The sequence below is a fragment of the Tyto alba genome, unplaced genomic scaffold (assembly GCF_018691265.1).
Source record: "Tyto alba isolate M040663 unplaced genomic scaffold, T.alba_DEE_v4.0 Super-Scaffold_10, whole genome shotgun sequence".
Classification (NCBI taxonomy): domain Eukaryota; kingdom Metazoa; phylum Chordata; class Aves; order Strigiformes; family Tytonidae; genus Tyto; species Tyto alba.
In genome coordinates this window covers 29,413,970-29,433,796 of record NW_024881262.1, presented here as the reverse complement: position 1 = coordinate 29,433,796, position 19,827 = coordinate 29,413,970, and the positions used below count along the sequence as shown (strand labels likewise).

The following is a 19,827-nucleotide window of genomic DNA, read 5'->3' as shown; positions in this document are numbered from 1 at the left end:
AGCCCTTTACTCTCCCAGCCTGCAGGAGGTCTGTCACCAGCGGCCAGCCCATCTGGCTCTCAAGGACACCAGGAACACAGCAGGGAGAGCGAAGCTTTCAGAGCAGACGGACGATGAGCTCCACCATGAAGCTGGCGGGTGCAGGGGCGGACAGCGATGCTGCCTGCTCAAGTTACGGGATCGCTTTTTTCAGGTTTTGTTCTCCATTTTGCTGAAAAATATTAACCGCCTTCTTAGTTTAGGGCCATCCAAAATGCATTTTCTTCCTTCTCCCTGAGCTGCCTCCTCCGTGCCAGGGAGCTGGTTATGCGCCAAGCCAGAGCTCTGCCCTCAGCTCTGCGGTGCATCTCCAGTGCTGCCTTCTGCCTCCCACCCACAGGCTCCTTCATGCCATCCCATGCCTCCCCCCCCAGCTGAAATCAGCCACCCACAAACAACTTGGACAACTTGTGTCTCCCCATCCTGCTGTCTGTGCCAGGCTGCCTGCGCCTCGAGGTGGGACAAAGGTGCGTTCCAGGAGCGCGACAGGGACGGGTTGATGGTGTCAGGGTGTGATCCCTTCTGGGGATTTGCAGCCACAGATCTGCTTGAAAAAGCTTGGCCGTGTTCTGAATCCGCCTGGCCTGAGTGTGCCATTACGCTGGAGCCCGATGCCCACCCAGCTTTGAGGGACGGCGGCTTCAGATATCGCTGCAGAGCAGGGAAGCAGTGGCTGGCGGGGATACAGCACCCTGCGGTACCCGCGGGGGCCTGGGTGCAGGATGGCAAGCCAGGATGGGCGCACTCGTAGGAACAGCGGCTTTGCCCTGCTGCTGCCAAGAAGCCCACGTGCATGTAGCGAAATTCCAACCCTGTTCTCGAGGGATCTGGGGTAAAACGGGTCCCAGAGCAGCCCCAGGCAGGCAGCATCGTAACCCTCCTCGCAGTGACAGTCAGAAACCCATTTCTTTGGGGCTGTTGGCATTGCTGCGCGTGAATCAAGAGGTGTGGAGCTCCTTGGCTCCAGCACAGGAGAGCACTTCAGCTGTATTCTTCACTTACAGCACGCGAAAATCCCTGTTTATATTGATGCAGCGTCTCACGTGATGAACGTTGAACGCGTGGGCTTGAGGCCAACGGGCTTCTGGCTTCGCCCAGGATGAAGACCCCAGCACCCCGTGTGTCATGAAAATCCGCACCTAGCCCACGCTGACCGAGGCGAGAGGCTGGGATGCAAAGTGTGGAATTACAAGGGTGAGCGTTTACTCACGCGCATGAGGTGCCCCAGCCAAACTGCAGCACCCAAACGTGGCTTTACACTGGGTTTTTATACCCTCCAAGTGTTCAGGTGCCGCGCGATCGGACTAATCACTAACACTCACACTACCAGTTGGTAATCACAGTAAAACTCTGCAAAGCCACTCTCCTTCTGCAGCATCCTTGCCACTTGGCTATTGATCCCGGGGTCCCTGGAGTCAGTCTTGCTCGAGTTACTGATCTGTGAGGCCGGACGACGCTGGGAGGGTTTCAACACGTGTCCGAGGGGCTGGGGTGCTGGCGTTCTCGTGGTTGTCGCAGGGATAAAGCTGTCCTTTATCCCTCATGGACAGCTCTAAGCTGCCCAGAAGCAAAGTCCTTCTTTCCAGGGCTGGGCTGTCCTCTAGCTTGTTTTACTTAAGTATGAACAATATCAATGTGTCCGGTAAAATTCCCCTCCCTCATTACATCGCTGTGTATCTTGTGAACAAATATAAATATGTTAACAGACTTAATATATATAGTTTCTATATCTTAAGAGTTAATATACGTGTATATATATATTAATATGTGTATATATTAAGAGTTAATGTATGTAAATATATATTTACATCTTTTTATATTGATAATATATTGATATATAGTCTATATTTCTATATAAAGTATATCTATTATATATTATTATATATATATATATATGTGTCACTTTCATGCTATAAAGACTGGTGTAACTGAAGGAAGGGGATGCTGGGGTCCCTTCGGGGGTCGGCCCGCGCAGGGGGCAGGGGCCAAGGGCCAGGTCTCGGGTTGGGGCTGGCACCATCCCCCGCCCCCCCCGCAGGGTTTTCCTCCTCCTCCTCCTCCTCCTCCTCCTCCTCCTCCTCCTCCTCCTCCTCCTCCTCCCTCCCACGGGGGTCTGGCCCCCTCCTGCGGCCGGGCGCGGGGCTGCGGGGGGGGGGCCGGTGTGTCCCCCGCCTCCAGCCCCGGGGGGCGGGGGGGCTCCGGCAGCCCCGGGGTGTGTGTGTGTGGGGTCATCCCGCTCTCTTCGCAGGAAGGGATTAACCGGGCGGGCAGCTCCGCCGCCCCGTCCCGCCGTCCCCCCCGCTCCTTCAGCCGGTGCCGGGTGGGCGCCCAGCCCCGCGCCGCCCGGGACCCGCCGGGGAGGGGAGCGGAGGGGCCGCCCCCGGCCCGCCTCCCCCCCCCCCCCCCCCCCCCGCCGTGCTCGGCCCTACAAAGGCCGGCGGGGCCCGCCCCGGTCCCGGCTCCGCCATGGCCCCGCCGCTCCGGGTCCGCGCCGCCCTGGCCCTGGCCTGGGCCCTGGCCCTGGCCCCGGCCCCCCCGCCGCCCGCCGCCGCGCAGGACGTGGCGGGAGGTAAGAGCGGCCCCGCTCCCGCCGCTCGGAGGGGTCCCCGGCCCTTCCCCGTGGGGTCCCCGGCCCTTCCCCGTGGGGTCCCCGGCCCTTCCCCGTGGATACCCCGCGGGGGGGGGCGGCTCTGCGCCCTGCGGTCCCGGCCCTGCCGGTTGCTCCCCCCCCCCCCCGGGGAGGGCAGCGAGCCCTCCTGGCAGAGCACCCAAAACTCCTGTTTTTTGCAGTTACTTTGGAGCCCGCTGGGCATGGGGTGGCCGCCGGGTGGGACCGCTCCGGGGTGCGGGTGGGCGCGGGGAGCCGGGAGGGCAGGGTCCCCTCCTTGCTGGGAGCTCTGCAGGGCGCGATGCTGGGCAGCGCGGGGCGCCGGGGCTGAGGTCTGGAAGACGGGGTGCTGGAAGGGAGGGTCTTCTTGCTGCTTTTTCAGCTGCTCCTGCGATGTAACTGCATCTAGTGATGCCCACGGCATCAACGATACCGGTTGGGTACCCGTTCTGGGTAGGGGGGGGCTCGCAGGGCAGCCAGGCCCCCATCGGTGGCCCTGCAGGGAAGATCCTCCTTCGGGACTGGGGAGACTGGCGGGGGGAGCCTTGGGCTGAGCGCTTCGGACCAAGAAGAAAAGGGGTGCTCTCGGACCCGGGTGAGGAGCGGTGGGTGGCTGACCCCATTCTCCTTGATGGGTAGGGGATGTGGCGTAGCCCTGTGGGTGCTGTGCCAGGTAGAGGGAAAGCTCTAGCAAAGGGGTGTCCCGAGAAGCCTTGCCCGCTCTTCGGAGCAAGGAGTTGTTCTCCATGGGATCACCAGCCCTCCAACAGCTGTGTGGTGGATCCAGTTGGGAGGAGAGTCAGGACCGGTAGGTGTTTTGCCGTCTTCCTTCCGTCCCGTGCCATTCACTTCTCTTGTAGCCAAGTGGCAAAAGCGTTATCCAGGCTTCCAGCACAGCAAGAACTGCTTTCCCACCCATGTCCCCGAGGACCATGGTGCTGCTGGTGCCATCCCGTGTGAGTGGGCTGGTCCCCTGAGATTGGGCGTTTGGCCCAAACCCCGATCCTGGAGGGCTGCAAGGATCCTGGAAGCAGCCTGTTCCCGTACAGCTGTAAGAGGATGGCTTTGACTTAACGGCTCAGCGGGCGAACCCCAGCTGGGGGTGCCAGGAGAGGGGACGCCTCGGGGGAAAGCAGGGAGTCAGTAGGAAGCCCTGTTAAAACCACAGGCTCTCCTTTTGCCCGCTGCTGGCCTCCTGCCGTTCGAGAGGGCTGTTTCTTGACTCCCTGTAAGCAAACAGTCTCAGGGGCAGCACAGGCGCTGTGATGCCTTTCCGGCCTCGGTTGGAGAAACAGGGAAGAGACAGCTTCCTAGAGTGTTTAAAATCTGCAATCTCGGCCTCTCCAGGCAGTGTGTAAACACCCTTATCTGAGCTATGTTAATAAATTGCCCAGTTGTCTGGAGGGCTGCACAGAGCATGTGACTGTTGACTGTGGGTCACAGCTGAGGGTTCCTGCCAGCTGGAGAGAGAAAATGCAGCTTTGCTGCTTGTGAGTGTGGAAAACAAGCACCTCTGGGACTGATGTTTTCCCGATTAAGGTGCTGCGAAGCACTGATCCTTCTTCCACCAGTTACTGAGTAGTCAGGCAAATTGGTTTGTTTTGTTTTCTTCTGTTTTTTTTTTTGGAAACCACAGTCAAACAGGCTGATGCTTACACTCTTTACGCAGGGGTGAGGTTTAAATGGCTCATCCTCGGGGCTGGCAAACCACCCTTCCCGAGGACCTGGGGGAAGATACCGGTGAAATGGCAGGCGAGTTTGCTGTAGGAAGACTTTCCTGAAGACCTAGTGCTGCTGGGAGCTGCAGGCAAGCCCAGGAAGGCAGCTGGACTGGGCTATTTTGTCCTGTGTTCAGACCTGATCCGTTCCCCCCACCCAGCTGACCTGCATCCCCTGGGGATGCCATCATCCATGGTAGCACTGGTGCCGAGAGCCACCAGTGTCTGTAGAGCAGGGATCTTCCTCTGCTGAGCCAGGCTGGAAATAGGTTCTGGACACGGGTGCCGATTTTGGCTGCAGTGCTGCTCCCATCACCTGGAGAGTTTCCTGCTGAAGGAGGGTTTGGATGAATTGGCTGGGGCAGGGTATGGCCCTCATGTACCTGCTCACTGCACGGGCTCCCATGGGGACTGTAGCTGCGTCCCCCCCCCCTTGTGCTCCTCTGCTTCTGCTTTTCCTAGTAGTAACTTCCTTGTCTGGAGCTTGTTTGCTTCAGCTGCTCCACCATCCAGCTATATGGGACTGCATCTCTTGCCCAAAGCTTGTCCTCGTCCTTGCAGGGTCCCTCTGGACTCACCCTAGCTATGTCCCCCAGTTGTCCCACTGCCTGCTGGCCACAGCAGATGCTCGCTTAGGCTTCTAGGGAAATAAGACCCAGAGAGAGGAGCTCACAGCTCAGGGCTTTGGGTCAAAGCGGGCAAGGCAGATGACTTCCATGTGCATTTGGGCCTCCAACCACGAGACTGTGTTTTGAAGCTGGCAGCTCTTGCAGCAGCATTAAGCTGCGTTGCTGCTGGTCCAACAGCAGCAACCACCTCCCAGAGTGGGGAAAGCAACAGGCAGGAGCCCCGAGTTTTAAACCACTGAAAAACTCTTCAAAGTACTGAGGTGTCTTTTTTTTCCTTTCTGTAGATTGTCACCAGTATACGAACAGAAGCTGTGAGGAGTGTCTGAAAAATGTCACTGTAAGTAGCAGCAGTAAAACTCCCAGCCTCTTGTGATGCCTGAAAATGTAGTGTGGGCTTTATGGAGCAGTTTCCCCTCCTGGAAGGGGGGGGCTGCTTCCCTGCCCTTGTCCTGAGCACGCTGCAAATGCCACCCACCCATGGTGCTCGAGATGGCAAACACCCTTCAGTGCTCTGGGAAGAGGTTGCTAGAGACTGCTTGGGTTTTGTTACATGTTTTTTGAGTCGAGTAATGGAATTGCTGAGCTCCTCCTCACAGATGGGAGACAGTGTCAGGGGCACGTATGGTGAAGGAGCTGAGTGGGCTGAACTGGCTGGTCAAGCTGCCCCCCCCCCCACTCAGTCTGTGGGTGGCGTGGCACTGGGTGGGTGCAGGATGCGTACCTGCGTCCTGCCAACCTCCGCTGCCTTATCTCTGATATCAGCAAACTTGAACTTGAGTCAGATCTCGCAGCTGACTTAGTCAGAACCAGTTTGACCAAACCCAACCGAATGCTGGTGTTGGGGGTTGGAGCCGCCAGGAGAGGAGGGTGCAAAGCTGCTGCAGGTAGTCTGGATGGGAAAGACTAGTGAGGGCACACACGAGCCTCTCATCAGCTGTGTTGAGTGGCTGTCTCAAAGGCTTTCTTCTTGTCCCAAAGATGCTGTGTGGAAGAAACATGAAGGATTTGGTGCTTCCAACTATGGCGCAAGCCAGGGGAAGGGTTCTCGGCATCTTTACTTGCTCTAGAAATCCGCACTCCCCTTGCCTGCCTCTCCTGGTGCGGGCAGGCCTGATGCAGCCCATAATGACCAAACGCAGCCGTTAGTCCTGAGCATCCTGTGGCTGCTGGGTGGTACCTGGTCCTCGGGAGCAGGCGGTGGCGTCCCCGTTGCCGCAGCTAACTGACGGTACGGCGGCTGTGCACCAGTAACGCTGTGCTGCCTGATTCCTGTGTCCCAGTGCCTGTGGTGTGCCAGCAGTGGGAGGTGTGTGGAGTACCCCGTCCGAAGAGTCCTGCCCCCGGCCGACCTCTGTGAGCTCCGCTCTGCGCGCTGGGGAGTCTGCTGGGGTAAGTGGATCTCGCCGGAGCCGGTGCGTGCTGCTAAACGGCACTGCCTGCCGCTCACGCTGGTGGTAACGGGAGGTTTCCCTTGCCTCCCTTCCTCGCTGCTGCTGTAGCAGTGACAGGCTGATGTCAGTCAGGGTTCTGCAAGCTTCCTGAAGTGTGGGTGAGAAAGCGGAGTGTGAGCAGTCCCTGCCTTCTGGCGAGAAGGACCTGTGGGGCTTTAGCTGCTCTAAATACATCCCTCGTGCTTTGGTGTGACGGAGGCTTCCAAATGTGGCCAGCGCCTAGGAATGTGGCTAGCTGCCTGCACCACCCTCCCCAGCGCTCAAAGGGTGCACACCAGTGTCTGACCCCTCAGCAGCTCTCTCCTCTGGACCCCACGCATCGTTCCTCGCACTGCTGCTGGTTCTTCGTCTTTAGCAGTGCGCCTGCTTTCCCCGGCTGGGGCTCTTGGATCCAGAAGTGAGTGGACTTCTCTGGAGGTTTGCGTGGGCTTCTAGTGCTGAGCATGCCATGGTCTTGCTTAGCTCTTACCCACCCGAGAAGAAACCCTCATCCAAAACCAGCCCTGCCTGCAGCCAGGTCACCTCTGGGAGCTTTTTCTGGCTGACAGCTGATTGTTGGCTGCCTTTCCTCCTTGGTGCTCCGTTCCCTGGTGGGTTTCTGGGGAAATTAGTGTCGTCTTTAGACCAAGCTTGGTGCATGCTCAGGCTCAGACAGGAGCTTTTGGGGGCTGGGGCAGCTAGGAAGCAGGCTGGGGCTTGGTTCCTCTCACCTGCTGCCTTGATGGGGAACTTGGGAGTTGAATTGTGGTTGCCTGTCATCTGTTGTGCTTGAGGCTGGTCCCTCATCCCTACTCACAAGAGTTAAAACCGCTCCCACACCTCGTGGAGGAAGAATCTCCTCTTTGTGAGCACTACAGTATGCTTTTCTGAAACTTGTGTAAGACCTTGAAATACTAGTTTTTATGTGACCAGCTTCACAAAAGGTTTCATTATAGAACAACGCATTTCTCTGCTTGTAAAACTTGCTTTAGAGATTAGTCCTGTGGGAGATTAGCTCTTAAATGAGTCTGCATATTTGGTGTGTGTGACTTAGGCCTGTATCATCAAGTGGTGCCTGGTCCTCTGCCACAAACCTCTCTCGGTGGGAAGGGGTGATCTGAACCCCAGTCTCACCCCAAAAGCCAAAGTTTCAAAAGCCCCAATACAGACATGTGCTGGTGGGAAAAACTCCCTTTTGAGCTGAAAGAGCCTGTTTGGGTTTGTCTCACCCCCACTGGGCTGACTTCTGATCCTTGGCTTTTGGGCCGTCCCCTGCATGACTCCGTGGGTCTGTTGCAGTGCAGCCAGCGAAAGCTTCATGTTGCTCTGAGGCAAGACAGTGCTGTGGATGGTCAGGTCTCAAATACCAGGTTTCCCAAAGCCTTACTGGGAACGCGGACCTGCAGACCTCTGTGCTGCTGGATGACTGCTGGCGAGGCAGTGTGAGCCCACCTCTGGGGACAAATGCAAGCGTCTGCAAGCTGGTGACTTGCTGCCTTCTGGTCTCACTGGTGACCTTGCTAGGCCATGGCAGATGTCTGCAGTCAGTATCTGGCACCACATTCCTTGCACGGTGCTGGCCACCATAGCCTGGGTTGGGATGCAGTGTGATTTGAGAGTCAGATGGCACTGTTGTTGGCAGCGATGAAGCTCTCCGCTGGGAGCAAGAGGCTTTGAAAGCAAGTTCAGTGGTGGAGCCAGCTCAGCCTGGAGCACCCCCTGCTACCGCTGAGAACCTGCAGCAAGGAGGCAGGCAGGCATCTTCTGAAGCACCCTGAAACGCACCACACGTGGTGCACAGGCTTTCCACGGGGCTCCTGGTCTGAACTGCATGGAGAAGAGGGGATCAGAAGTGCTCTGAGCAAGCTCAAGTGCACTAGGATTTCTGTAACTTGGCTGCCGTGTGGGAAGTGGCCCCTAAATGAGTATTTCCACAGGCCCAAGTCTCTGAACAGTCGGAATCGTGCTTGGAAGAAACCCTTCTTTGTTGCAAAGGATTTCAGGTGATGTTTAGATAGGTCTGTTTTGGCTGGTGTCTCTACTGCTATTACTGCAGGAGCGGTGTAGAATGACTGCCTCCCTGGGGCTCAAGGCTGTTGCTTCACCACCGTGCCCCAGCAGGTTTTGTGCTGTGAGTGGGCAAGCAGGTCCCCCAAACCCTGGGGAGACGGGGTGGTGAGGTGCATGAAGCAGCCCTCTGCCTTCAGCAGCACTGCTGGCCCCAAGCCGATAAATCCTGATGGTCTCACTTTGTCTCTCATCCAAGGACTCCAGACACCCCATAAGTGCCTCCAGTCCACTGTCATCTCATTTTAGATGACTTCTGAGGCTGGCTCCCGTGGGCAGTAACTCCAGTGTCAGCTGTGCCCTCTCTGTCAGAGGTTGTTCCTCAGCACTGAAGCCTCCAGGTTTTTTGTTTTGTTTTTTTTTTTTTTTTTTTCCCCCCCACGATGGGTTACTGTTCACCTGGATTAGTGATTAAGCCAGCTTTGCTCCTGTTTCTGCTGGAGGAGTTTGACCTGCATTTCTTCTTGTTTTTCTTCACAGCTAGCAACTGATTGCTATAGTTAGCAGCCACATATACTCACTCAGTTGGTGTGTACGTGCTGGTGCCAACACTTGGTATACATATAGATAACAATGTCCATCTTGCTTTCCCAAGCTATTATGCATGTCTCCAACCCAGTGACTGAAGCTGCTGGTAACAGTAGCTGTATGCTTGTAAATATTGTTCCTCCAGCCAGCCATGTATTTGTGTGCTTAATGTGTTTTGTCACCTTCTTTAGTGAACTTTGAAGCCCTCATCATTGCCATGTCTGTGGTGGGAGGAACGATCCTTATCATGGTGGGGGTCTGCTGCTGCTGCTGCTGTTGTAAGAAAAAGAACAAAAAGCAAGTATCAGATATCAGATGGATTCCCTGTTTTCCTGGAGTGGCTCAGATGCAACCACATACTGTTGCAGAACTGAGTGCCGAGCACCACTAATGGGCTCTTCTGTCTGTCAGGCCAGACAAGGATGACGAGAGAGCAGCCAGGGAGCGGGAGAAGAGGCGGGTGCGGCAGGAGGAGAGGTGAGGTTGTCCCGCAGCCCCCACTTCCCCCCGTTGCTCGAGCCACACTGCCTCAGGCTGCAGAACAATTTGGCTCCTGTCTGTACCTCCAAATGCGGTGCTAGGAGGCACGTGGGGCTCCACACGTGCAGTCAGTGGCTGCTTCAACCCTCGCTCAAACGTCAGCCTGATAAGCAGTGTCTTTCTGGGGTGACTCGTGGGTGCAGCATCACAACAGTGTTGTGTATCTGACTCCCGAGTGCTGGAGACGTGCGTGGGCTCTGGTGGTCCCCAGTGCCTCCAGGAGGTGGGCGGCGGGGGCGCTGAGCAAACCTGGCAGACTGGAGCTCCCTAGGTTGAGAAGAAGCAAGGAGCTGTAGCTCTTCTTGCTTTGTTTTGTATTTTCAGTCACTGACTCATGGGTTTTTTTTGTTTACCTCTTGCAGGAGAGCAGAGATGAAATCGCGGCATGATGAAATCCGAAGAAAATATGGTACAGTGCTGACACAAGTGATACAAACTAAGCTTTAGATTGAGCAGCCTCAGTAACTGTGTTCCTTGCTATGGTTACAGCTGCAGAGGAGACCTGGCCAGCAGGGAAAACACAGTCTCCGCTTCCCCCTCTCAGTGAATTGCATTCTTGCCCTCTGGGAGCAAGTGTGGAGATGTTTGGGTCATGGCACGTGGCCCCACACAAGTGCTGCCCCTCTTAAGCAGGGAAGTGGGAGTGTTTAACGCTCCCTGGGACCTGTGTCCTGCAAACTCACCACATGGGAGAAGCTGCTGGGGCTTGGCTGGAGGGGAGAAGCAGGAGCTGGTAGACACAGCACCAGCCATAATGCTGCTGCCCTTCAGGCATGGCCCTCCGGCAGCCCTGCCCGAGGGGGTGGGTGCGGGATCTGCCTGAGGGGGACAGCAGGCTGGAAGGCAGCGGGGAGCAGCCAACTGCTCAGAGCTGGTGGAGGAGCTGTGCTCCAGTACTGTCTTGCCGTTCCAGGGCTCTGTCTTGCTGCAGCCTGACCACAGAGCTTGCAATATTGTCCTTTCTGGATGTTCCTCCTCAAAAGTGTTGGGCTAGGGCTGGGAAAGCAGCCAGCAGAGTGGCGTGGAGGCTTGTCGTTGGCCCAGAAGTCAGCCCCATAACTCAGCCTGGCTGTCTCCCAGTCTAAGAACAGTTTTGATTTCATTTGGGTCTGGGCCCTCTGCTTCCAAGTTCAGTCCAACAGAAGGAGGGTGCAGAAGGGGTGCTCTGGAAGATCAGTCATGCTACTTTACCTGGACTTCATATGGACTGCGTGGGAGAGGAGTTTGCCATCAGGTTGAGCTTCTTAATTGAGCTCTCTTGTGCAGAGGAGGAGAGTGAAAAAGTGCTGACTGCATGCACGGCTTGAGTTAAGAGCAGCTCTTTTGGAAGGACTGCAGGACAGGAGGCTGGATGAAGCATAACTGACAGAGTTGTTACCAAGAACTAGGTTTCTTGCTGGCCATGACTGGCATGGCAGCTGCTGTCTGAATCTGCTGTCTCTTCTCTTCTAGGCCTGTTCAAGGAAGAGAATCCGTATGCAAAATTTGAGAATTAGCATCTCTGGACTTGCCCACCCTGGTGACCAGTGCCTTCCCACAGAGCCGCAGGACTCCACACTTCCCCTGCCAAGAGGAGACCACCGTGGTGCCATTCCCCGCTTCACCTGCCACAGAAGATGAGCCAAATGCTTGGTGACACCACTGTCCCCACTCAAGATGCTCTGTTTGCTTCAGAGCTTTGCTCTTGCTCTGCTGGTGCAGGAAAATGTGGTGGCAATACCAGAGGATGACATGTTTCTTCTCACTCACCTCTGGGGAGGTAACAGAGTCCAAAGCAATGCAAATAACAGTCCTTGTCCCTGGGCAAGGGCAAAAGCAACCTTATGCATCTTTCTTGCTCCTGCCTCCCCAAATACCCTTCACGCACACGGAGCCAGGCTCTTCTGTCCCACCCCCCACTTTCTTTTTTTTTTTTTTCTTTTAGTATAGGCAAAAGCCAGGAAGAGTTTCTTGACTCATTGGTCAGCAGGAGGCCTTGGCCTGTTACTCCAGGTGCCTATACTTGGCCCAGCACATTAGCATTCCTTTCAAAAAGCACAAGTTTCTGGTTATCTCAGGCCTCCAGGATGAAGGTCCCACATGCACGTTCTCACTTGCAACTAATCTGGGGAAATGCCCCAAATCTCCTACCTCTCTGTGCCTTTCTAGAAAGGTGGTCTCCTGGGCTCGATGGCCACAGCTGATAGCAATACTGTAGGATACAGATGCATTTACAATATGTTGACTATATATTAAACTGATTTGATTACTATCCTGGTCTGAAAGAGTTTAATTCTGCTTCCACACCAGGTGTGGGCTGGCAGCAATGGCTGATGGAGTCATCAGTGTTATGTGGCCCTGGCTTGTCGGGCCCTGGTGGGGTAACTTGAAGGAGGGAGAAGCAAGGCTGCCTTGAACTCTTGTTGGGCTTGAGAGGAGGAGTCTGTTCATGGAGATGTTCAGTGGTTAGGAACAGCTGAGTGGTGGGAGTAATGCAGCTCAGAGAGGAGCTGGGTCTTTCTGCAAGAGCTTAGCCTGTGTCCCCTAGCACCCCGAAAGCCCTTGTCTAGGTGGGGTGGCCTAGGGGCTCCGGGCAGCGACGGGCACGGACCAAACCCTGTGCTGTGTTACCTACGTGAGGGACCCAGGGGTGGGAAAAGGAGGGAGCTGACTGCTCTTACGTGGTTCTATACTTGACCAAAACCAGCTTTGCAGCATGAAGGAGCCTTGCATGCAAGCAAAACCTTGATAGTTTTGTCTAAGAAAAGCTATTGCCTTCTGCCAGGTGGGGTGACTTGCCCCAGTCTGCAGACAGTAGCATTTCTGTGGGCTTGCATCAAATGCTCCATTTGCATTGACAGGCTTATGGCCCTCAGACACAAACTGCTTGAGCTGAACTTCTGAAGCTAAACCGGCTGTGAAACCTTGCTGCTTCTGGCTGCTAGAATCTAGCTGGCTTTTGCCAGGATGGTCAGATACAAGACCTGCAGGTGGCTTTTAATCTAGGCTGTCTCTGGCTGCTGCCAGAAGTTACTCAGCTTCAGGTGGTAGGACCAAAGCGGATGACTCTGCCAATGCTGAATAAGTACCTGGTCTCATGTTAGTGTGAACCTGGGCTCATGTTAGTGTGAACTAAGCCTCAGTGCTGGGAGGAGGGCTGAAAGAGTAGAGTTGCAGGTTCCTCAGCTCTCAAGGGTGTTCTCTCACCTTCTCTCCCAAACCATTGGACTGGCTGGGCAGGGCCTGCATTCCAGTGCTGCCAGTCAAGAGCTGTGGGAGGTGGTGACAGCATCTCATCTGGCTGTGCGTAGCTGGGGGATAATGCTTTAAAGAAATTTCCAATGCCCCGTGTTTGGTTTGTAGCTCCTTGTGCAAACTGCCCTGTGCACGTGGAAAATGAAGAGTGGAGCCCTGTAAGAAGTGAAAATGTTGATAAAGATCCTGATTGTGATCTGTGCTTTACTGGGTACACTGGCTGGGGGGCTGCTGTGGTCAAACATCCTGTGGGAGCTCTGTTTAAGAACAAGCAGAGTATGGGTGCAGCTGGTGCTAAACTGCAAAGCTGTTAGAGCTGCCTTCAGCCCTCCTGGGCTGTGATGAGTTCTGGGTCCCATCCTGCACTGGGCATTGGGACCAGTATAATCCCTTAGGGCTACCTGTGCACTTCCACTGGTCCCACTCCCAGCACTAAGGGGTGGTGCCTCCAAAACTGTCAGAGATGGGGAACTCCTGCAAGCAGGTTCCCCTCGCCAGGACTCCACTCCTTACAGGCTCTGTCCTCCACTGCTGAACTAGGGCAGCAGAGGGACCTGCTCCACATGGGGAACTGGGTCCCTGCCTGGATGGAGCATAACTGCCCTGGGGACACGCAGAGGGCATGCTGTGCTGCCAGGGCTGGGCAGAAGCGCTGTGTCCTCCACTCGTGTCCTGGGCTCCAGCATCCCCAGCCTGGGGGCTGCCTTCCATAGCGTGTGATGGAGCTTCTGCTCATTTTTCTAATTAATCCTGTGAGGATTAATTAGAAAATTGGCGTTGGCTCAGCTGGCCCATGGTGGGGAGGTGAAGCTGGGTCCTTGGGTGGCTGAGATGCCAGCCCAGGTCTGGGAAGAAACATGTCTGCACTGTAACAGAGAGCTGCGCCTGGCATCTGAAAAAAAAAAAAAAGCCTTCATGAGGATGAATTAGTCCTTTGTGAGACCACTGCATTTGGAAAGCTGCCCCGCTTGGGTTGGCGGGAGCAAACGGTGATGGGGATGGCATGGCTGAGGGGTGGGACAGCGTGCCTCACTGCCCGTGGGGCACGTGGCCAAGGACAACCGGCCCTCGGAGGATGCACGAGGGAACTTGGAAAGATGGGGTTAACAAGGTGTAACCGGGCCCCCTCTGCACTAAAAGCACTGGGGGTGCTGAGAGGGGTCGTTACTGGTTTCTTCCCTGCTGGTTTGCTCACTGCTGCAGAACTGGGGGAGCGGGAGGGGTCCGGCCCTGGGAGCTGGGGGAGAGGGTGGGATGTGGCTCAAGAACGGGCAGATGGGGAGGAATGTCAGTGTTGGGACTGGAGGAGAGGGGCCGTTACTGGTTTCTTCCGTGATGCTTTGCTCATCCCTGTGGGGATGCACCTCTGGGAGGGGAAGGGGAAGGAGAAGGGGAAGGGGAAGGGGAAAGGGAAGGGGAAAGGGAAGGGGAAAGGGAAGGGGAAAGGGAAGGGGAAAGGGAAGGGGAAAGGGAAGGGGAAAGGGAAGGGGAAAGGGAAGGGGAAAGGGAAGGGGAAAGGGAAGGGGAAAGGGAAGGGGAAAGGGAAGGGGAAAGGGAAGGGGAAAGGGAAGGGGAAAGGGAAGGGGAAAGGGAAGGGGAAAGGGAAGGGGAAAGGGAAGGGGAAAGGGAAGGGGAAAGGGAAGGGGAAAGGGAAGGGGAAAGGGAAGGGGAAAGGGAAGGGGAAAGGGAAGGGGAAAGGGAAGGGGAAAGGGAAGGGGAAAGGGAAGGGGAAAGGGAAGGGGAAAGGGAAGGGGAAAGGGAAGGGGAAAGGGAAGGGGAAAGGGAAGGGGAAAGGGAAGGGGAAAGGGAAGGGGAAAGGGAAGGGGAAAGGGAAGGGGAAAGGGAAGGGGAAAGGGAAGGGGAAAGGGAAGGGGAAAGGGAAGGGGAAAGGGAAGGGGAAAGGGAAGGGGAAAGGGAAGGGGAAAGGGAAGGGGAAAGGGAAGGGGAAAGGGAAGGGGAAAGGGAAGGGGAAAGGGAAGGGGAAAGGGAAGGGGAAAGGGAAGGGGAAAGGGAAGGGGAAAGGGAAGGGGAAAGGGAAGGGACAGTCCCCGGTGACTCTTCCAAGCAGATCCCTGAAGGGGCCAGTGCCTGCCCTCCTGAAGGCCAGGGCGAGGAAAGAGGCTGAGACGGCATTTCAGGCGAGACTCCTCTAAATTCCGGCCGGGGGGCGGGGCCGGGGGGGCGGGGCCGGGGGTGGGGCCTCCCGCCTCACGGGCCGCTCTAGGCGCGGCGGCGGAGCGCCGAGGCGGACGGTGCATGGCGCCCCCGTGCGGCTGGGCGGGGGGAACCCGGCTATCCCATTGGCCCCGCCCGCGGCGCTTCCGCTGCGCCGTGACGCACTTTCCAGCACCGTCCTTCCCCCCCTCCCCCCCCCCCTCCCCCCGTCTCACGTGACCGGGCCGGGGCGACCAATGGGCGCGCGGGGCGGCCGGCGAGGGCGGGGCCGGGGCGCGCGCTCTCGCGGGTGGCCAGGGCGGCGGGAGCCGAGTGCGCGGGCTGCTCCTTCAGCGCGCGCGCGCGTCGTCCCCTTCCCCTCCCCCCTCCCCCCCCCACCCCCTCCCGCCCCCCGCTCCCGCCGCCATGTCGGAGGAGAAGCCCAAGGTGAGGCGCGAGTCGGGGCCCGCGGCGCGACGAGACCCCCGGGGAGGGCGCGGGGAGGCCTTTCCGCTGGGCCCCCGCCCTCCCCGCTCCGCCCGGCGGCATGCGGGCCGCCAACATGGCGGTGTGGGCCGGGCCGGGCCGGGGGGCGGTGGCAGAGGAGGAAGGGGGGGGGGGGGGGGGTCTTCGCGGAGCCCTGGAACCCCGCTGAACCGGGGGAGACCGCCCAGTCTCCGCAGCGGGCACCGTCCGGGCCGAGCACGGCGCCCGGCGACGCGGTGGGGCTCACCCGGCCCGGGCTCTGAACCCCCGCCTCCCTCCCGTCTTTCCATCCAGGAAGGCGTGAAAACGGAGAACGATCACATCAACCTGAAAGTGGCGGGGCAGGACGGCTCCGTGGTGCAGTTCAAAATCAAGCGGCACACCCCGCTGAGCAAGCTGATGAAGGCTTACTGCGAGCGGCAGGTAGGCACGGCTCGGCGGGGCTGCTCCCACCGCTCGCCCTGGGGGAGAGCCCTCGGGACGGTGGAAACTTCGCAGGAGCGGTGGAAGAGCCCAGGTGTCGGGGTGTACAATATCCAGGCGTGTAGGAGGGCGAGGACTCGGGATGCTGTCAGCTCTTAAGCATTAGAGTTAGTGAAAACTGCCTCTTCCCCATCTCCCGGAGCTCTAAAAACGTCCTACGACAGCATTACCAAAATTTCTCGAGTTCTGATCCTGGCTCTGAGACCATTCACTCTGAATTTTTAGCCTCATAATCCTCGGTTCTGTCATCTCTAAAAACCTCATCAACATAATACAGAGAGTGTTTTCTGATTGGAAAAGGGCACAAAACAGACTCTGCTATGCTGTGGCTTTTGTTGCAGGTTGGTTTTTTTTTTTTTTTCCTCCTCTCTTCTGTTGCCCGCTGTGCAGGTTGGACTGCTGTATTCTGCAGGTGGCAGCTGGCCACTCAGTGTTGGTGGCCATTCCTCCGTGCCACACTGAGCTAAACAGGAGAGGGCTTTGTCCCCAGATCCCAGCTCCTGAGGCCATAGCCCTCCGGGCCTGTGCTTCTAGGGTGAATTAGGTGGAGCAAAACAGAGGGTGTGGATGCAAACGGCTTTTGGAAGCGGCATCAGATTTCGTTTGCAGGCATTTCCCCCTGTCCCTAGAACCCTTTAGGAAGGTGCAGGAAGTTTTTGCGCTCGTGTGGTTCTGTGTGTGACTGGAAGTGTGACTTGTATGGGGATTGTGAAGGATTTTAGAGGGTAAAGCAAAGACCTCTATCCCTGAGGCAGGGCATGAAGACTGGAGTGTTTAAATGCTGTCAAAACAGGATTCAGTCATTAATTCAGCTTGGGTTTTAAGGCCAATGTTCATTTACTAACACTAGACCTAGCGTTTTTCTAATAAACCTTGCCAGTAAGAATCTGCATCAAGTCCTGCAAGTTCTTTTTTCCTCAAACGGTTGTCTGCACGCTTCCTTTTTTCATCAGGAGATAAAGAACTAGAACTGGGAACAGACGCCTGGCATGAGTGAAAACTTGTCTTAACTATGGGTAGTCGGTCATGATAGCTAGTTACACAAAAAAGTAGGGTTTTTTTCAGATTTTTTTAAAAATTGTTTTCCTTTGAGTCAGCTTAATCTACCGTTACTTCTCTGAGTGTGTGCGAAACAATTGCTGTTCCTCCCTGACATGTCCTCTGAGGCTTTATAGAACGGTGCATTGGTTGATTTCCACTTAAATTACCTTTGTAAATTGACTTTTGATATTTGTGCCTTGCAGAGCAGGATCAGAACCAGGTGCCAAACCCACACTTGTGGTTCCATGTCAGAGTCCCTGCTGTGGCAGCAGTGCAGCGAGACATTGCTCAAACAGCTCCACTTCCTCAATTTATATAGCAAAATAGATGCACTAAGTTTCCTGTCTGGTTAAATCTTCTGAGTCTTAATTTTGTTAATATTTGTGCTGACAGTAACTGCGTGAGTCTTTGTTTGGATTCAGAAACAAAAGCATGGTGTCTCATATTAAATACTTTGAACTTTCAGGGCTTGTCGATGAGGCAGATTAGATTCAGATTTGATGGACAACCGATTAGTGAAACAGACACACCTGCACAGGTATGAAAAATACTTTTACTGCAAATTCCTATATAAATTTATGTCTACATGCGAGGTCAAAGGGGTTGAGAATCAAAATGATTCTGAAACAGTTGCTCTGAGTTTAGCACATTACAAATGATTTGTCTAGGGTGGGTTTGGTTTTGTTTGTTTTTTTTTTTTTTTTTTTTCCCCTCCCTTGAATGTTTTAACTGTTGGGTGCAGGGGGAAATGCATAGGAGCATCGGTGCTGAACAAGCCAGCACCGGAGTGCTGGTATAGAAAGGACCCCCAGTAAGTGCCGATGTTTTCATCTCTGTCCTACTTCTGTGTCAGCTTGCTCAGAGCCAGCACTGAAGCTGTAGCTGCCATCAGCGAGGGCATTACTGAGGACATGGGGAATTTCCTGGGCTGGCAAGGCCTGAGGCAAGAAACAGAGGCGATGCTTGGCGGGGAGATTTGTGGCGCTAAACTAAGATAAGCTGCCAAGTTCGGTCTGACTGACGGGTGTGCCTCTGAGAACCATTTCGGTGCTGGTGGTACCCTGATGGGAGAGGTGATGGAGCGCCTGCTCTGGAGGGACTGATGGAAAGTGTTTCATGCATTAATTAATTAAAATTACACCTTAAGTGCTCCATTACTGGTACTGGCTAGGAGTAGAGTTGAGTGCTTTTGTAACCATTCTGTATTTCAAGTCTTGTATTTTCCATATTACTCTAACAGCTGGAGATGGAAGATGAAGACACTATCGACGTGTTCCAACAGCAGACAGGTGGAGTGTGTTAAGACACATTGTCCTTTTGAGAAGAGGAGTTTTAAGGATCCTCATAACACCTCACTGTCATCTGTCCTTGGATTTGCTATTAAATAGTAAACAAATGAACATGCCAATCACACGGGATTCTTCTAAACTTTAGAGGACACTTACCAAAATTGCTTGTTGTCTTTGACGTACTGCGTGTGCAAGTCAAAACAGTATCTGCAGGGATTAATCTGTATCTTAAATTGGGCCAATTTGATTTAAATTCAGATTAAGTAATATGCATTGTCTCTCTGCTGTTACCTTTTGTTTTTTATTTTTTAAAATTATTTTTCTTTAAATCTGTGGCCTAAATACTCATCCATGTGTTAGGACATGGAATGTTCATTCCTGGCTCTTGTTGGTCTTGCCCCTCTGTTGAATTCTAATCATGTAAATAATTCAGTATATTTTTCATGCCAGTTGTGAGTGTAAAAGTTTCCTTTTAAGATACACCTAAGAGAAGGAAAAGAGATGTTGATTTTAAGTTTTTAGCATGTGTTGCAAGCACAGTTACTTCAGAAATGTTAAGCCTGTGACACAAGGCTGGTACATGCAGATACAATGCTTAGTATAGAGTTGGAGTTTAAAATATCGCAGATTTACATGTGCTTTGTTATATTATGATAAAGTCATCTGAAATATACTTTTTTAATGCAGAAATGGGAATTGTGCTGAATTATTGTCAGAACTGGAGTTAGTAGAGCAGCTGTTCAAAAAAACTAATGCCTGTGATAGAGCAGTGGTATTTTTTTGTTGTGCAAGCTGAGAGAAACCTGCCACAGCAACTTCAGCCATCTGCTGAGTGCCGGGGCACAATCTATCACCTTTCTCCTGCTCCCTTTAGTACCTCTCTTCTCAGTGGGTACTTGAAGTGTGCATCCTCAGGTTTCTTTTTAATACTTGCTTTTGGTAGATAAATCTGATAAATGAGGGGGGAAAAAGCTCCTTTTAATGTCACCAAGCTGTATGCGCAGAAGAGCTGTCAAGAACTGGGCGAGCAAGGAAAGAGGTGTGTGTGTGTGTGTGTGTGTGTGTGTGTGTGTGTGTGTGTGTGTAATAATCTGCTCTACTGCTTCCCCAAATCTACTGAATTTTAAATGCATTTGTGATGGGTTTGAGCTCTGCACGAAGTGTGGAGTCTCTTTGAGATGGATTTTTACGAAGGCCGTCCTGGTGTCCTTCGATTGGTTGTCCGCTGCTGCTCCGTGGGATCATTATCTGCCTTTTTTATTTACCTGACCCGTTTGGCTGTGTTAGATCATCTCCCGCTTGCTGGAAATCTCTCTGGAAAGGCCCTTTTTTTCTTTTTGATTTTCTTGTATATGGGCTGGGTGGGACATTCTGTAGATCTGTTTATTCACCGATTTGTACATTTATTTGTTGTCCTTTACTATTGTATACAGTAAATATAGTTTGGTACTCAGCCTTCTGCCTCATGCTTAATATGGCTTGTCTCCGGGAGGTGTGTGTGGCACCGTGCTCTGGCTGCCCGCCACGGACACACGCGTGGCCAAAATCCCCTCCGCAGCAAAACCCACCCTCCCCGGAGGG

General features: G+C 54.5%; 2 protein-coding genes across 2 annotated transcripts; both read left to right on the top strand.

Moving 5' to 3' along the window:
* The first annotated feature begins 2,490 nt into the window (after positions 1 to 2,490).
* LOC104365253 (PTTG1 interacting protein) lies at positions 2,491 to 11,810 on the top strand. Its single transcript, XM_032992526.2, has 7 exons — positions 2,491 to 2,608; positions 5,279 to 5,331; positions 6,275 to 6,383; positions 9,211 to 9,316; positions 9,431 to 9,496; positions 9,922 to 9,968; positions 11,012 to 11,810. The coding sequence occupies exons 1-7, from the start codon at positions 2,506 to 2,508 to the stop codon at positions 11,053 to 11,055; spliced, it is 528 nt and encodes a 175-aa protein (XP_032848417.2). The 5' UTR covers positions 2,491 to 2,505; the 3' UTR covers positions 11,056 to 11,810.
* A 3,429-nt stretch (positions 11,811 to 15,239) lies between these two features.
* Positions 15,240 to 19,012, top strand: LOC104358755 (small ubiquitin-related modifier 3). The gene is made up of 4 exons (XM_042799939.1): positions 15,240 to 15,394; positions 15,728 to 15,856; positions 17,424 to 17,495; positions 18,198 to 19,012. The coding sequence occupies exons 1-4, from the start codon at positions 15,374 to 15,376 to the stop codon at positions 18,258 to 18,260; spliced, it is 285 nt and encodes a 94-aa protein (XP_042655873.1). The 5' UTR covers positions 15,240 to 15,373; the 3' UTR covers positions 18,261 to 19,012.
* Positions 19,013 to 19,827: the final 815 nt, after the last annotated feature.

Bases quoted from the DNA above. Each gene is read 5' to 3' on its own strand.
- LOC104365253 (XM_032992526.2), top strand. From the start codon at position 2,506: ATGGCCCCGCCGCTCCGGGTCCGCGCCGCCCTGGCCCTGGCCTGGGCC. The intron at 9,317-9,430 runs GCAAGTATCAGA...TCTGTCTGTCAG, and splicing joins TGTAAGAAAAAGAACAAAAA to GCCAGACAAGGATGACGAGA. The intron at 9,969-11,011 runs GTACAGTGCTGA...CTTCTCTTCTAG, and splicing joins TGAAATCCGAAGAAAATATG to GCCTGTTCAAGGAAGAGAAT.
- LOC104358755 (XM_042799939.1), top strand. From the start codon at position 15,374: ATGTCGGAGGAGAAGCCCAAG. The intron at 15,857-17,423 runs GTAGGCACGGCT...TTGAACTTTCAG, and splicing joins AGGCTTACTGCGAGCGGCAG to GGCTTGTCGATGAGGCAGAT. The intron at 17,496-18,197 runs GTATGAAAAATA...TTACTCTAACAG, and splicing joins AAACAGACACACCTGCACAG to CTGGAGATGGAAGATGAAGA.